General features: G+C 35.2%; 2 protein-coding genes and 2 long non-coding RNA genes across 6 annotated transcripts; all 4 read right to left on the reverse strand.

Annotated features, from left to right (window-relative positions):
• Positions 1-5,184: 5,184 nt before the first annotated feature.
• On the reverse strand, positions 5,185-6,717 carry LOC137728362 (uncharacterized). The gene is made up of 3 exons (XM_068467173.1): positions 5,986-6,717; positions 5,322-5,401; positions 5,185-5,194 (listed from the first exon to the last, which is right to left on the reverse strand). The coding sequence occupies exons 1-3, from the start codon at positions 6,715-6,717 to the stop codon at positions 5,185-5,187; spliced, it is 822 nt and encodes a 273-aa protein (XP_068323274.1).
• Positions 6,718-7,342: 625 nt separating this feature from the next.
• LOC137718360 (uncharacterized) lies at positions 7,343-9,487 on the reverse strand. The gene is made up of 4 exons (XR_011065872.1): positions 9,313-9,487; positions 9,165-9,214; positions 8,817-8,907; positions 7,343-7,541 (listed from the first exon to the last, which is right to left on the reverse strand). It is a non-coding gene; the product is annotated as an uncharacterized lncRNA (long non-coding RNA).
• A 2,290-nt stretch (positions 9,488-11,777) lies between these two features.
• LOC137710004 (uncharacterized) lies at positions 11,778-15,450 on the reverse strand. 3 transcript variants are annotated; one of them, XR_011064956.1, is made up of 7 exons: positions 15,280-15,449; positions 15,060-15,132; positions 14,764-14,843; positions 14,415-14,547; positions 14,253-14,319; positions 13,339-13,550; positions 11,778-12,109 (listed from the first exon to the last, which is right to left on the reverse strand). It is a non-coding gene; the product is annotated as an uncharacterized lncRNA (long non-coding RNA). The 3 variants fall into 3 exon arrangements; XR_011064957.1 differs by having other exon boundaries at positions 13,339-13,411; positions 15,280-15,448; XR_011064955.1 differs by having other exon boundaries at positions 13,339-14,319; positions 15,280-15,450.
• A 767-nt stretch (positions 15,451-16,217) lies between these two features.
• Positions 16,218-17,756, reverse strand: LOC137728370 (uncharacterized). The gene has a single exon (XM_068467179.1). The coding sequence runs from the start codon at positions 17,754-17,756 to the stop codon at positions 16,218-16,220; it is 1,539 nt and encodes a 512-aa protein (XP_068323280.1).
• Positions 17,757-18,056: the final 300 nt, after the last annotated feature.

Raw genomic sequence — 18,056 nt, forward strand, 5'->3', positions numbered from 1 at the left:
GCACTTACACTTGGGTTCCTGAAGCAATCCATAAATCCACTACACTTTATTGTATATTGTATTTTGTGTTCTTGCAGGTACCCCTATATGAACTAAATGTTCATAACTAAATCGAACCTATATTTTCGAATTTAGTGCCTTTGAAACCTGAAGTTTTCATTCAGAACTTACCACATGAAACCTGTAGCTTTCATGCTTAAATTAAACCAATACATGTCTATAAAACCTGTACGTTCTACGGTATATATCTATGGCTTTCCATATGACTAACCACATTTTTGTGTAGGGACATGTCGAACTTGAACAAGCTCGATTTCACTGCTTTGGAAGTCTCTAGAAGAAACTACTTGAAGTGGGCTCAAGTCATGAAGTTCCATCTTACCGCAAAGAGTCCCAGAGCAACGACGATGCACCCGTCGATGAAGCTCAGAAAGCTACTGCTATGATTTTCATCCGAAGACACATCCATGATGCACTACAGACGGACTACCTCGTAGAGGAGGATCCACGTACCTTATGGCTCACTCTGGCCGATCACTTCGATCACTAGAAAGACATTTTCTTGCCTAAAGCAAGGCACGACTGGCAGCATTTACGCTTTCAAAATTTTAAGTCTGTGAACGAATACAACTCTAAAGTTTGTAGAATCTAATCACTACTTAAGTTCTGTAATGAGGACTTAACCGAACAGGATATCCTGGAAAAGACCTATTTGAACTTCAATGTCACCAATATTGTCCTGCAGCAACAATATAGGGCACAAAAGTTCACCAAATTTTTGGATTTGATATCTGTTCTCCTTCTCGCTGAAAAGCAACGCCAGCTTTTGATGAAGAATCATCAAGCTCGACCCACTGGCTCGAACGCCACGCCTGAAGAGTATACGACCAATTTTAGCAGGGAAACCCCATCGTGGCTTTGGAAAAGGGCGGCAAGGCCTACCACGGGCCTAAGGTCCGCCGAAAAAGGCCTATCCAAATGAGGAAACTTGACCCAGAAGCGCCAAACCCTTGCCCCGAAGACCTCAAACTTTAAGAACAAGGGAAAAGCTACCGTTCAGTCTGATTTCATTGAACTGGACATGTGCTATCGCTGTGGATCAAAGGATCATTGGTTACGCGTATGCCGAGTTACCCCTGAGGCTATTGCCAAGTATCATTCCCATTATGAGTCTCACTTTGAGCATGTAGAACTTTCCGAAGGTGCTACTACAACTCTGGAGGTTTCAGATTTTCAGGAGGCATTTGCTCCCATGGAAGAATAAAGTTTTATTTTTCTAAGACATGTTAAGGCATTTTTTTTTATCCCTAGTCGCTGAACCCACTAGGAGTGGTCGAACCCCCCTAAATTTTAATGTTTATGGTTTAATTTTCAAACAATTTTTCAAAGTATTTGGAATTATTTGTTTGGTTTTGGTTTGTTTTGAACTATGGATAATTATTTTATGGATATTATTTCTCGAATTGATTAATTGAATGAATGGAATTATATTTATGCATGTGACCAATTAAATTAATTTATTTCTAAGTATGACTAGTAGGGAAGTTCGTTGTCTGGCTTAGACAAAATTGAAAACAAAATAGATAAGCTTTCCCAACCAAAACCCACACGTAGAGAAAAGCCATTGGTGAACTTCCCAGAATCTTCATCCAATACCATTGCCTTGAAAACAATGTCCACAAGCCAAAAAATAGATCAAATGTTACATGAATTAAAACAAGAAAAAACAGTCAATGTTTAATAACATCCAAATGAGTCTCATGAAGAAACAATTTCTACAGTATGGGATTCAGAAAATGAAATTGAAACCGATTATGTTAGGAAAGTAGAACAAGTTTTTCAAAATCTTGAACTGAAACGAATCACAAACAAAAGAGTCAATCCAACAACTCTTACCAAAAATTGGTATCCAAGGCCAACACCTCTGGATATTCAGTTTGAGGAAAGAAACATCCAAAATCAATTCTCTATCTCAGCTGATAAACTCTATGAATGGAATATAGATGGTTTATCAGAACAAGAACTCTTGAAGAAACTACAACACATCTCTATGGTTGCTAATAGTTATATTACCAATCATAACCTTAGTCAAACAAAAGTTGTCAACCTATTGGTCACTGGATTCACATGAATGCTTCATTCTTGGTGGGAAAAACATCTCATTGAATAGTCAAGAAATGAAATCAAACATGCAGTAAAAAAAGATGAAGATGGACCACCCATCTTTGATGAACATATCGGACAAGGAGTCCCAGATGTAGTCAATACCCTACTTTTCCCCATTATAGAACATTTCATAGGAACACCCAGCAATGTTACTTCCAGAATTCATGATTAACTTAGTAATTTAAGATGTCCACCCTTAAGCGATTTTAGATGGTACAAAGATGTTTCTATGTCTAGAGTCATGCTTAGAGAAGATAGTAATCAACCATTTTGGAAAGAAAAATTCATCAATGGATTACCAAACCTTTTTGCCCATAAAATTAGGAATGTTTTAGTTAATGAAGAAGGTATCATACCACATCATACCCTTACATATGGAAATATAATTAATATTATCCAGAAGGAAGGATTAAAAATGTGTATAGATATGAAAATCTCAAAACAAATTAATAAAGATAAATCAATAGCCAAATACGAATTAGGAACATTTTGTGAACAATATGGATTACCTCCTATTGCTCCATCCAACAAAAAGTAAAGATCAGAAACCTACAACAGGTACACAAGTAAGTACTCTAGTAGGAGATATCCCAAATATAACAAATTCAAAAATAAGAATTTTGAAACAAATAAATTTTACGAGAAACCTAAGTCCAACAAGTGGAAGAGGAAACCCTCAGGAAAATTCCACTCCAAGAAACAAGAACAAAAAGGAAATTGCTATAAATGTGGCAAATTCGATCATTATGCAAATAAATGCAGAGTCAAGAAAACAATTAACTAATTGAAAATCTCTGAAGAAGAGAAAGCCCAATTAATCCAAGTCCTAGAATTAAGAGACACATACCATAGTCAATCCGAAGATGATTTAAGTTCTAATTCGTCTTCTTCCAATAATTCATCAAGTAGTCTTTCATTCCCCCGACATTAAAATAGGATGCACTGACACTTGTTGTAAAAATATTTCAGTCCTCAATAAACAAGAAGAACAAGAAGATCTTTTTATTGAATTAATCATCAAAGTAGAAGACCCTGAATTAAAGTCATTTTATTTGAAGAAACTTAAGAAATTAGTGTCCCAGGAAGAAACCAGTACTAGTCAACCGCAAGTATCCCAAAAAATTAGCGTTGGCACAACCCAAGAAAGATTCAATAAGTCTAAGAAAGAGATTACTGTCAAGGACTTACAAAGAGAAGTCAATAAAATCAAAGATGAAATTAGGTTTCTAAAATCAGAAAACCTAGAAATTCGTACACATTTCAGTAAAGTTCAGACACAAACACTTGCCAATAATAACGACGAAGAACACAATAGTTCTTCCAATTTAGATTCTTAGTCTGAAGAAAAATCACCAAAAGGTTTAATAGTAGGATTATTAGACAAGATAAGAATCCAGAAATGGTATTCTAAAATCAAAGTAATAATTGAAGATTTTCACTTAGAAACAATTACTTTGATTGATTCAGGAGCAGACTTGAATTGTATTCCAGAAGGATTAATCCCTACTAAGTATTTTTATAAATCAATAGAGTCAAGAAGTTATGGAATTCTGTAAAACAGAAATTCAAGAACTTCTTAATAAAGGAATAATTAGAAAAAGCAAATCACCATGGTCATGTCCTGCTTTCTATGTCCAAAAGAATGCAGAATTAGAACGAGGAACCCCTAGGTTAGTTGTGAATTACAAACCTCTTAATGAAGTCCTAGAATGGATACGATATCCAATTCCTAACAAAAGAGATTCAATTAAGAGACTCAGTCAAGCTGTCATTTTCTCAAAATTTGACATGAAGTCTGGATTTTGGCAAATTCAAATTTATGAGGATGATAAATACAAAACAGCATTTGTCACTCCTTTTGGTCATTATGAATGGAATGTAATGCCTTTCGGTCTTAAGAATGCACCCAGTGAATTTCAAAATATCATGAATGAAATATTTAATCAATACAGTCATTTCTCAATTGTTTATATTGATGATGTTCTCATTTATTCCAAATCGATAGATGAGCATTGGAAACACTTAAACATATTTGCTAGGATAATTAAGTCAAATGGATTAGTTGTCTCAGCAAGCAAAATCAAGTTGTTCCAAACCAAGATTAGGTTTTTAGGATACAATATCCACCAGTCAACCATTCAACCAATAGATAAAGTAATTCAATTTGCAGATAAGTTTCCAGATGAAATCACTGACAAAACCCAATTACAGAGATTTCTAGGATCATTAAATTATGATGCCGAATTCTATCCTCATCTTAGACAGCAATGCAAACCCTTGTTTGATCGTCTCAAAGAAAATCCCTCACCATGGTCCAATACTCATACTTCCATCGTCAAGCAAATCAAATCACATGTTAACACTTTGCCTTGTCTTGCCATTCCAACCCCCAATTCATTCAAAATTGTTGAAATTGATGCCTCTGAAATTTGTTACAGAGGTATTCTCAAACAGTCCATTTCTTCCAGATCTCTTAAACAAATTGTTCATTTCCATTCAGGAGTATGGAATCCAGCACAAAGTAATTATAGTACTATTAAAAAACAAATATTATCTATTGTATTATGCATTAGCAAATTTCAAGATGATTTATTAAATCAAAAGTTTTTAGTCATAGTCGATTGCAAATTTACAAAACATGTTTTACAAAAAGATGTTCAAAACATTGCATCAAAACAAATTTTTGCACGATGGCAAGCCATATTAAGTATTTTTTATTTTGAAATTGAATACATTAAAGGCAGCCAACCTTATATATATATAACTATTGTATGAAGCTTTAGAAATAGGCCAAGTAGTTCTTTCATTCACAAATAGATTAAAGAGAACCAAAATTTATACTAAAGTTTGAATGAAAAATAGCAATTTGTAATAATTGATTCATTTTGGCAAAAAAAGGAAGAAAATAATGTTAAAGGGAGAAGTAAATAACCTTACATTTTATTCATCTTGATGCATATGGCATGATGTTAGCACATCTTTATATACAACATTTGAGTGCTAGAAACATTTGCAAAGCTAACAATTGCTGTAAAAAGAAAATGCATAACAGAGTTACAATCTGTAGCAATTGCACCTTAAATTCCAAATCTTCAAGGAATTGAATATGACTTACTTTTTAAATTGGTAGAACAATTTGGAAGGCATGACAGAACCTGGACAAAGCATTACCATATGAGCAGGGCATGACAGAACCTGGACAAAGCATTACCATATGAGCAGGGCATGACAGAACCTGGACAAAGCATTACCATATGAGCAGGACATCAAAACATATAAGAAAAAAACTGAAATTCAAAACTAAAATACCACATATGTATTGGGAAACTAAGTAAGACATTCGTCAAACTATTTAGGGTAGAAACATCCAAAGATAAGATGGTCTTTGTATTTATTTGAGGTTTTGGTACCCCCAGTCCAAATTTTATATTCAAGTCTAAATGAAAAATATCAATTTGTAATAATTGATTCATTTTGGCAAAAAAAAGAAAGAAAATAATGTTAAAGGGATAAGTAAGTAAACCTGATGTTTTATTCATCTTGTTGCATATGGCATGATGTTAGAACATCTTTATATACAACATTCTTTGTATAAACTCTAGATTGTCCTGCAATGACACCATTTCTTAGAAGGACCTTGGTTGTCTATGTGGAAACTCCTCTTGACAAAGTTACATAAAGTTGGCCATGGCTGAACACATGATTAGGAAGATAGACACCCACATATGGAATTGTTTGGCCTTGAGATTTGTTTATGGTCAGTACAAACCTTAATCTTACAAGAAATTGTCAACGTATAAAAGAGAACGGAAGCTTTACATTTTCCGAAGGCTTCAAAGGAATGCGTGGCAAGAAGACTCTTGTGCCCTTAAAATGCCCAGTTAATATTTCAACATCTATGCAATTTGGAAAGAATCGCCGACATATCAACCTTGTTCCATTGCATAACCCAGTTTTCGGATCAATATTTCTAAGGAGCATGATTGGTGCACCCAACTTCAATGTCAACTTATGAGTAGGCAAGCCACCTGGAGTTATAGAATTCAAAAACTCATGTTGATATAAGTTTTGAGGGTCATCCTCAACTCTATCAAAAGAGTAATAAATGTGTTGTTCCCCAGGAAATGAGTTTAACACCACTTCATTTAACTTGTCAATGTCCTTATTCCTTGGGGTGATGATAACCCTATTAACCATATAAGAAATGTTGAAAGCATTCTCCTCTAATCTTGGAATTCCAAAACCAATAAGCTCACCGATTGATTCATCGCCATGCCAAGGAATAACAAATGAATCCGGGATTCTAATCATATCATCTTCTACAAATGACTCATTTCCATCACCAACACGGAGTAGGAATTCTGCAAAATCTGGGTCTTGTTGAGCTCTCATATTATGTTTCAACCGGATAACTTGAATCTCGTTCCATAATGAGGACTTTACAATGTGTGCATCTATCAGTTGTGCTTTGGTTCCATGGGGCATAACGGGAAGAACTTGATGAAAATCTCCTCCAAGAATCATCACTTTGCTACCAAATTGTGTTTCCATGCCTGTTATACACTACTAGAAATTTCCACTTTGCCGACAAAATTAGTTTGTCGGCAAAAGTCAAAATTCGTCGGCAAATAGCCTTTCCCAACGAAAAATTTTGTCGGCAATTTTGTCGCTAAAAGCATGTCGCGCAAGGTCTTTCTCGACGAATCTTGATATTTCGTCGGCTCATTTTTAAGGCAACAAATCTCAGCCGACAAACTGTGCTCGTCACCAAAACAACATTGCGACAAAATATTTTGTCAGCATAGATTGTTTTTTCACGATGAAGTTATTTGTCGGCTTAATGATCTTGTCGCAACAAAACATTTTGTCAACTGAGTAATCTTGTCGCGACAAAATGGTTTTTCGGCTACATACTCCTATGCTAACAAACTAGTTTGTCGGCTCAAATTACTTGTGTAGACAAAACAATTGGTTGGTTGAATCTTTTGTGAACAAAAACATTTGTCGGCTAATTATTTTTGTGCCGACAAAACATGCCAAGTCCAATGTTTTCTAATTTTTATTCGCATTTGTTTTTAATAATATTTTTAACCATCACAAACAAGCAAGCTTAAGAGATCAAGAAGGGGCGGGAATGAAGAATTAATGTAGGAACAACACAAAATTCTTGTAATATAAGCTAATGTAAGGTTCACAATTCGGTTTAGTAACAAAATACAAAAATATCTATGTTTTCATTTCAACATTACTATAATATAGATAAAATATCCTTGAGTATCACCATTCTCACTATAGTCCTCATCACGTTGATATGCAGCATCACTAAATCAGGAAACGATGAGGATCATCATGAAACATTCCAGTATATCAAACAACTGTGGAAGAAAGACAAATAAAAAAACTTGATTAGCAAACATTAAGGGTGCTAAATATCATTGACATTAAGGAAACGCAAGGCCACACTAGAGTGATATTTCTAAAAAAAATAACTTATGAAACCATAAATGTGTAAACAAGATAAAGATATCTACTAATGATGTTAACTTACCGACCCCTTGCAGCATCACAACCTAGCAAATTACATGTTTAATAGATACCAGGTAATAATCAAGTTAGCATCAACTACTTATATGTCATTCATCACTGTAAACAACAAGATGAACATTATTAACAGCAAGACAACATGATTCTCACACTCTGTAAACAAGGCAACATGATCATCTGGTCTTTATTACATGTCATATAAGAAAGTAGAGAGGACATATTGAATTTTTTCTTTGTTATTTTCTACTTTACTACTTTTTTAATGTCATTATGTTACTAAGTTATCTTGTAAATGCAATTCAATATTTTCTTTGTTTCAATTAGTTTACGTGTTTCTTAGGTTTGAAGAGTGAAGATGAAGAAAGAAGAAAACAGAGCACTTTTTCGATTGAAATGAGTTTAGTATCCTGGAAGTAGGAACTGACTGTGCAGGTCAGCCAACTTTATGAGTTAAACTGCACTTCCTCAGAAGGAACCAAGTGTTGAGCCTTATACCATTGGAAAAATATGGAAGTTAGCTTTCAGAGGAATTTTACGGTTCATGATTCCGATTTCTGTAGAAGACGTTATAGCAATTTTTGTACAGGACGTCTGTCCTTAAGTGGTATTTGCAAGGTGATTTCGGATTTACAAGTTTTAATTAAAGAAAACGTGCAAAGCAAAAAGAGAGTTTCTATAAGAGTTTAAGACTATCCTAAAAGGTTCAGAACTATTATTTTTATGGTTTTGGTGTGCCACATCATCAACATTCCAATTCAAATAACGAGAGAGTTAGAGAAGTCATATTCAAGCAACGATTTGAGAATTTATTCAAGAGAAAAAGAAGGAAATAGGGAGAAACTTTCGAGACTAGGAGTAGTAGTCTTAGCAAGTAAATCATAAGTAGATGATATAAATCCTTGAAAGGTCTATAATTTATATAAACATAACAATACCAATCACCTAGCTAAGTAGATTATAACTCTAGAACATAAGCATATGCACCTGAAAACATAAATAAACTATACTAAAGCATCCTAATTCATCACTGTTTATAATCTTTATCAGTGTAAACAAGAAGATATAGACACCTACTAATCAAGTTAATCCTCAAATATCAAAATTACCTAGCGTGAATGATACTCACACTGGTCTCCATGCTGTGCTGATACCAGTTGTAAGCTATCTAGCCCAGAATTCCACTTAGCCATAGACAACCTGCAAGTGTTATAGAAAGGAAAAACAAATATTATACAAATGGATGCCCAAATCAACCAAAAATTGGATACCTAGATCATAGAACTCGAACCGAAATAGTTTCATCCATAAATGCGATTCAATCAAAGCAAATACAATTATTTCATTTTCCAATAAAAACATGGAAAACGAAAAAAATAAATTAAAAAAAAAAAACTAATGGCATATATATATATATATATCAGGGACACAAACAGTTGCAGAGGCGTGGATTATACCTTTTCATCTTGGATTTGAGAACTTGGTGTCGTCTTCGATCTGGAGGCTTCTACACAGAGAATACATCATAAGACAGTCATCTTCTATTTTTCTTTGATCTACTATGATCGGAGATGAAATTAAAAGTAGAAGGTGAGAAAATTTTACCTGTGAGTGTGTCTGCACCAAGATCAGGAGGTTTGGAATCCTGACTTGCCCGGCTGAGCCCAATTTATGAAGAGCAGTCAAAATGGAGGAGCGGATCTGACCATGGCGATGGTGATTCTGTGCATGCTTCTGATTCTAAATCGCACCTGCAAAACGGCCGACAAATTAATGCAGCGGTGGATCGATAGTGAAAGACGACGGAGGGAAGAGTGAAGTCGGGCTGTCTACGACGACTCAAACGGATCGAAATTTGATAGAAATCCTTAGAAGCCGGAGTCGGCGACGCCTGATCTGTACATCATGGGCTGGTCTCGTGAGTCTGGGTCTGGGAGATGAGAATTAGGTGTGGATTTGTGTTTTGTTGGAATGGATCTCTTGGGTTCTTGAATTTTCGGTGGTGGGCAGCAAGCGACATGGAGAGGAGGCCGTGGATTGCGACAAAGCGATGGAGAGAGAGAAGTTGCGAGAGTTTGAGAAATGAAGGATGGAGGCTAGGCATTTGTTTCTGAAAGAGGAAAGGCAGAGAAGTTGTGGGAGAGAAATGAAAAGGAGGAGAGAGCGCGCGATTCTCTTTGGAAATTTAGTTTTTAGGCGCCACGCCAAAATTTTGGCAGCCCGCCAAAAACACTTTTATGATTTAATTGCTAGATTAAATTCAACGGTAAGGATTTAATCTCACATATGTAAGATTAAATCTTATAGCTAATCTAACCGTCAAACTTGTTTGTATATACTTCAAGATCGTATACGTAAAAATTTGCAAAAAACTAGCATTCAAATACTAGGTAACCGAACGAAACATTTTGAAAACGAAAACTCACGATTTAATGATTATTTTAACTTCGATTTTGATATTTTTTACAAATACACTCCTTAACCCTATAAGAGTACGATGAACCAATTCAATCTTCAACTTAAAATACTTGCACTAGTTGATACCACAAAATATTATGTTCTACTTAATGAAAGTATAAAATAAGCTCCAAGTGTTTGCTGAATCTTTCGTTTTGAAGGGATACACATTCTACAAAACTAGTTTCAAAGATCCAACCGTCAAACTTATTTGTATATGCTCCAAGATTGCATATATAAAAAATTGCAAAAACCTGACATTCAGATATTAGGTAACGGGATGAAACCTTTCGACGGTTATAAACGAAACGTCACGATTTAACGGTGATTTTAACTCCGATTTTGATGATTTTTTACAAATACACTCCTCAACCTTATAAGAATACAATGAAAAAAATTTGATCTTCAATTTAAAATATTTGCACTAATGGATACCACAAAATATTATGTTCTATCTAATGAAAGTATAAAATAAACTTCAAGTGTTTGTTGAATCTATCGTTTTGACGGAATACACATTCTACAAAACTACTTTCAACGATCCAACCGTCAAACTTGTTTGTATATGCTCCAAGATCGCATACGTAAAAAATCACAAAAAAATGACATTCAGATATTAGGTAACGGGACAAAACCTTTGGACGGTTATAAAAGAAAACTCATGATTTAACAATTATTTTAACTCCGATTTTGATGATTTTTTACAATTACACTCCTCAACCATATAAGAATACTATGAACAAAAATCGATCTTCAATTTAAAATATTTGCACTAATTCTACTTAATGGAAGTATAAAATAAACTCCTAGTGTTTGTTGAATCTATCGATTTCCCGGAATACACATTCTACAAAACTAGTTTCAACGATCCAACCGTCAAACTTGTTTGTATATGCTCCAAGATCGCATACATAAAAAGTCACAAAAAAAAATAGACATTCAGATATTAGGTAACGGGACGAAACCTTTCAACGGTTATAAATGAAAACTCACGATTTAACGGTTATTTTAACTCCGATTTTGATGATTTCTTTTACAAATACTCCTCAACCCTATAAGAGTACGATGAACACATTAGATCAACCTTATAACATTGTATTGTCCTTATAACAATTAGAAATATTAAGTTTCTCAAACTTGGGCCGTCAGCGAGAAATTTTTTTCTCGCTGAACACTTATGCGACCCAAATACAAAATTTCTCGCTGTAAATGTGAATACAAGGCGCCCTATTTGAAACTTTTAGAAAATTATACGGGAATGCTACAACAAGAACCCATTTTTCTCTTTAAAAATTTATTCAGTGAGAAAAACAATAATTTCCTCACTAATATTTTGGCGGGAAGGGAATATAATTCCCGCTAAACCTAGAGTGAGAAGAACAATTTTTCCTCACTAGCATTATGTACAGCAACAAAACAATTTTCTCGCCGAAATTATTTTTTCCGCGCTGTTTCTTAGAGATGTAAGGAGACCAAATGAGCTCTCTTTTTGCGAGAACTCAAAATTTTCCTCGCCAAAAGCAACTCTACACTGTGAAAGATAATGTTCTCGCTGAAACGTTTCTCGCTAAAGGACCAATCTGTTGTAGTGTATATGAAACTAAGGGACGGTGTTGGTACCAAGTAACAGATTCATGATAAACCGTTCATTTATTTGATTCATATACATTATCTATGAGCGGGAAGATCCCAGCCAGAATATAACAGGATATTTTTAAGGATTTTTCTTTAGTTTTCCTTTTTTATTAAAGTGTAACAAGGTATGTTTATATCTTTCGTCGAAATATTAACCAAAATTTCATTAAAGGCCTATAATTTATTTAATCTCTTGACGAAAAGTAGGAGGAGCAACTCTGATAGCAAATGTAGATCGTAACTGGGATGGCAGAGGCAGGAGTCTTGTTGACACAAGAGGTCGTTTCCTTTTTTGGCTAATCATTGGCATCTACAAAAAAAAAAAAAAAAAAAAAAAAAAAAAAAACAAGTTTAAGTTAAATGTAAATACATATATCGAGTGCATTAGAATTCATTGGTAAGAATAAATCTGGTTGCTTGTGGTGTAGCTTTTGCAAAATTATGGAGACGATCGTGAGAGCAAGAGAAGTGAGAGATGATAAAATCAGCTAAGAGTGCAAGAACACTAATATATAAACCTAGGGATAGAATCGTCAAAATTGTTTCATAGCGGAAAAGATCCCGCCAAGTTGTTACAAGATAAATAAGAATTATTATGAAACTGAAATCGAATGGCGCGAGCAAAGAATATGGGAGGGAAGTCATGAGCAATTTGGATTAGCATGCAATTGGGAGGGAGATCATGAGGCGACAAAATAGGATTAGCATGCAATTGAGGGATGTGAACCGACAATTGGGGATGTGAACCGACAATTGGAATAATTAAAATATTATGGGACGGAGATCATGAGGCGGCAAAATAGGATTAGGAAGAATATGGGAAAGAGATCATGCAATTGGGGGATGTGAACCGACCAAATAGGTTTGGATTGCCTTGGGAAATTTATAAGTTTGTTCTTATAATTATATGTTATGTTTTTAGAAAACTTGGCATGGTTGTCGAATTAGAATGGATGATTACATACAATCGTATTCAAATTTACAATTGTAATTGACTAATAATTGATCTAGCGTGAGTATTCAGCCGAAATATGTCACTTCTGATAATGCATGTACTCATGTAAAGCATATAGTCAGACTTGAATCAAGACTTGAATTTCACTTGCATCTTGGATGATAAAGCATGTACTCATGTAATCAAGCATATGGTAAAAGATATTCCAAACCTTGCAATCAACATCTCAGACCACCTACCATTAGAGAGCTACTCTTTAATCCCTTAATAAGATGCAATTCAAAATGAATGAAAGAAGGTACAATAAGTTACGCAATAATAATTAAAAGATATTCAACTCTGGGATTAATTAGTTGCCCTCAAGAATACAAAGAAAATCCTCAAACATAAAAAATTTCTCACAACTTGATCAAATTTTATTAATGACGACAGTTGTAACTTATTGGGGAATCAAAATTGCTTACACAATGCTCCTTGCTCGTGTCTAGCATAGACATAATCAAACTATTCGTCTATGTACTTGAAATAAACACAAGGCAGAGCAAGCAAAGCGTACAATATATTCCTAGCACAATCAAACTTACCAGTACAAAGCTCCTTGCTCAGAGTGTTGTGCACAATAGAGGGACAAAATATGCAATATATTCTTGTCATTAGCTGAATGATAGAGTAACACAAGTTAGGAATCCATGAGAAAACATAACAGAGGGATAATTCATACGATATACTTGAGATAAAATTCACCATCACCAGCCTCATAAGCAAGTGCAACTACATTAATTTCAAGCACACGCACCTGGAATAAAAATAACAAGACTAATTTAATAGTATTATTATTATAATTTTGATGAAGAGAAGACTAAGTTAATATAGACTTGCACTTGTCAAACCAAGCTATTAGAAATCTTTCGAAAGAAGAACACTGGACCTGAAAACATCTATTGACCAGAAAATCAAAAAAGAAGAAATAAACTCCAAATTACAGATTAAGCGAATATAGATGGATCGAACCTTGAAAATTGAAATTTCAAATAAGAGAAAGGTTATAGACCTACAATGATCTGGGTATCGGCAACTGGGTTCGGGTCTGGGTTTCTGAGAGGAGAGAGAATCGTATAAAGAACCGATAGCTAAAAAGCATCCTTGGCAAGAAGAAAACACATTCAATAGAAGACACTTTGATACAACAAGCTGTTAAAAATTAGAAATTGGGGATGGGCTGCAATAACACCATAGTGTTACGATAAACCATGAAAGCCTAACCAATTTGTCAACAATACACGATGAAAGTTTGCAGCAGTAAACTGAACCGCTCTTGAGAACAGGATTACTTGTGCAACACAAAACGCATAGTTACAGCTCTGCCAAGATTGTACACATCTACATATGAGTTGTGTAACAACTACATATGTTGGATTATTCAAAAGATTTGCAAACAACAAGGAGTTTAGAAGGGTTTAGAGAGATCCTGGCAAATAGCTAACATTGTACATGTTACCCGTCAATTTGAAGAAGGCATCACTTGCATAAACTCCTTGCTCATGTCTGGCAAGTGGAGATCAGTTCTGCAAGGCAACACAATCATATCAAAGAAAATAAAATGTAAAATCATCAGTACGACTGTAAGAGATAAAATTAAGGCTGAACTGAGAAGGCCTACCCCTGATAAGCTGGATCTCTGCCCACAAACTAGTTAGGATGGCCATTAACTCTGGACAAGATTGTATTAATCGCAGTTGCAGCTCTCGTCTTCTCTACATCACTTGCCTTGCACGATTCTTCAATGTCGGATCCTGCATGTTACATAGTAAACTAAGACTCAACCACAACAACAATTTGGTCACAATCAAAACCAGAAACCGCGATCAACATAGCTAGAACACCAAAAAGAATGTAATTTAACATTAACATCACAACCAATCATAGATAACAGGAAACCACAATTGAAAAAGTAATATATTACAACATTACTTGGAACAAAAAAAATTAAGATGTGGCATTACACGAACCTCTACTATTAGCATCATCTAGTGCAGATTCCAAAACCTTTGCCCTGTTCCTCAGTCCCTTCCACAAAACATTTGCCCCTCTGTGTTCGGTCGAGTCCCAAATAACATGTGGGGATTAGGAAGTGGATCAACAATCAAAATTAACAACCCAAATTGTCGTATACACCAAGCCTTGCAACTTAAAATGTTAAATTAAATTTTCCAACTTAAAACCCTAAATTAGATCCTACAAATTGAACTGGCAGACATAGAATTAGAGAGGAGAAGGAAGATAATCACTTAAAGAGATCACTGACCTTCGAGTTCTTGGCAGCTTTGATGGTTTTTTTTATCCAACCTAATAAACATAACACACGATAGGCTCGCAACCTAATACAAATTCAAGCCCACAAATTCCATTTCAATTTTGACAACCCTAAGAGAATTACAGAGACAATTGATGGGTTTATGCATCAGAACTTAAATTGAAGATGACAATTAGAAGGGAAAGAAAAAAAAAAAAAAAAAAAAAAAAACCTTTTTGAGGGCTTTGAATTTGACGGCAGTTTCGATCTCCAGCCGAAGGAGGCAGTCGGTCGGTCTGTGTATTTGCAGCGACGAGGGAGAGGGAGAGGGAGAGGGAGAGGGCGAGGGAGAGGGAGTAGGACGGAGAGAAATAACAGCTTCGTGTTTGACTAAAGCGCTTAATTTTTTTCTCTTTTTCTAACTCCGCGCTACTGTTCTGAAACCGCGCTTTTATTCCGCGCCTTATTTTTGGTTAATAGTTATTTCCTCAGCTGACGAAATATTTTTTGTTGCCCCGAAATCGTCGTATAGTATTCTAAGATAGCAGGGAAGGGGGCAGTTTACCCGTCAAAATTAAACTCGTCAGGACATTGTATTTATGCCGACAAAATGATCGTCGGTTAATATTTGAATTTTCTCGGCTAAAATTAATGCTATAAATTGGTTTTGGCTTGAATATTTAGCCGATAAATTAGAATTTTAGTCGGTAAATGACTCTTGTGCCGATAAAATTTTACTTTGTCGGCTAAGAATTTGTCGGCAAAATAATATTTTCTAGTAGTGATATCTCGTAAGGTTCTATCTGAAGCCTCAATTGCTTTCTTATGAATCATAGTGGCTTCATCCCATCTAAGAACAACTGCACGCCTTAGAAGTTCTGCCAAATCTGATTGCTTGCTTATAGAGTAAGTGTTGGTGGACAATAAGTCAATAGGAATATTAAATCGTGAATGTGCTGTTCTTCCTCCAGGTACAATAGTAGCTGCAATACCAGATGTGACTGTTGCAATAGCTATGAGGCCATTACTCCTTAGCGAAGCAAGAATTGCACGATAAAGGTAAGTCTTTCCAGTACCGTCGGGGCCATCTACAAAGAAAGCTGCTGATTGATTACATGTAACAGCTCTCATGATTGTGTCGAATGCAATGCGTTGATCATTGTTTAATGTCTAAATTGATTGCAGGTCTTTTGGGGGAGCATGAACTGCGAGCTCATCTTGTATATTTGTTAGAGTTGCTGAGCTATTCATGGACATATGAATTTGTGGAAGATCATAATCATGAATTCTTTTACCATGTTGTTGTAACAATGCATTCAGATCCTGCAACAAAAGATTGATGATAACCCTATTATTTGAGCTGCTGGATGTTGGGTAGTCTTGCCTCATAAATGAATGAAATTCCTCCCATAAAGTACGCACTCCAATAGGTTCACAATACACTAATATTGTGACAAATAACCTACGCAAAGCTGATGGCATGTGAGTTGTTGCAGCTTCTAGGAGGCATTGGTGAATGCTATTGTCATCCTCAAGCAAACCCTTCCTTTCAGCCGTTTGCTTAAATGTTGGAAATGCAACTCCATTAACTATCAGAAGATGATCGAATGATATGGGACCTCCGACATGATTTAATAGAGTACGTAAGCAAAATCGTTCACCTTCAGATGGACATACTGTATAAATTAGTCCGATAACCTTTTGTTGTGAAACACTCCTTTGCCATTTTTTTCCAGTGGCAACCCATCTATAATGTTCAGGGAATTCTCTATATAACCATTGTCTTGCAAATGGATCAGTGCAGTTGATACGGAAAAATTCGGTGAGCATCGTCTTTGAGTTGCTTGTGTTAGACAGAACTTCCATAATTGAGATGTGACTATAATATCTGACTTGATGCCTATTTGGAAGATGAACTTGCAGCCGCTCTACTGAAGGATATATACGATTCATAGGGAAAGAAAAAAATTTCCATAAAGCTTCTGAAGCATAAATCCATCTTGCGTCTAAGTATTTTGATATTTCATCATAAGATGGTCCCAAACGTACCTTTAAGGAAACACGATCAGGTCCCTTGTACACATATTTATACAGATACTTGACACACTTTATGCTGCTACAGACCTCAACATTTATACGAGAATCATACTTCAATAATAGCCATGGGTTATATGGAACAACCCACCTATTATCTATTTCTACTTCAATGTTTCGATCTAAAGCAACATATCTACCATCATTGCGCCTCATGTACACTGGGTAACAATTATTTCCTTGCACAGTGACTTCATAAAACTGCTTAGGAAAGGCTTTTTTACAGCTTCCATTTTTCATACATGGAGAGTTTGGATTAAGAGCCCCACACAGTCCATAGATCATATGTTTCAGGACAATATTGTATAACTCAGGTTCTTCTTCTCTGTATGGAATTTCAACTCTCACAATGCGATCATAGTCATCAAGTGTGTTTAACTTGTCTGACTCTTCAAGAATAATAAGCATGTGACAATGTGGCAGACCCCTTTTTTGAAATTCAATTACATGCACATGAGCGATTGTCTTACCAGGAACTCCAGTGTTGTAAATAACTTTCTTCAGATGTTCGTATTTGGTTCTGAAAATTCTAGTTAGCAAGTCTGGCCTATCTTGTGGTGTTTGGCCAGGAAATAATTCACTTGTTATCTCCTCCCATGATGGATTACACGTCATAGTTAGAAACTAGCAATAGTGCCCGCGCGTTGCTGCGGGTCTTAAAACTACTGGATGTAAAAGAAGAAAACAGGCAGTACAAACTTGTAATGGATAGTTTGTAATTAACAGGTTTTTAGTATGTTCATGCTATTTAAACATAGAAAATATAATAAGAAAAAGAAGCAGAGTGTTGACAGAAAGTGATACACTAAAATTTCAACACGGTCGACTATTACAAATATATAAATTAACAAAATGCAAATCAAAACTAACCAATTCAATTAGATAATACTACAGATTTCATAGGTATTTGTTAAG

Source organism: Pyrus communis, chromosome 1 (assembly GCF_963583255.1).
Source record: "Pyrus communis chromosome 1, drPyrComm1.1, whole genome shotgun sequence".
NCBI lineage: Eukaryota > Viridiplantae > Streptophyta > Magnoliopsida > Rosales > Rosaceae > Pyrus > Pyrus communis.

Coding starts and splice junctions, on each gene's coding strand:
- LOC137728362 (XM_068467173.1), bottom strand. CDS start 6,717: ATGGAAACACAATTTGGTAGCAAAGTGATGATTCTTGGAGGAGATTTT. Junction 5,402..5,985: donor CTTTGAAGCCTTCGGAAAAT/GTAAAGCTTCCG, acceptor TGCTTTGTCCAG/GTTCTGTCATGCCCTGCTCA.
- LOC137728370 (XM_068467179.1), bottom strand. CDS start 17,756: ATGACGTGTAATCCATCATGGGAGGAGATAACAAGTGAATTATTTCCT.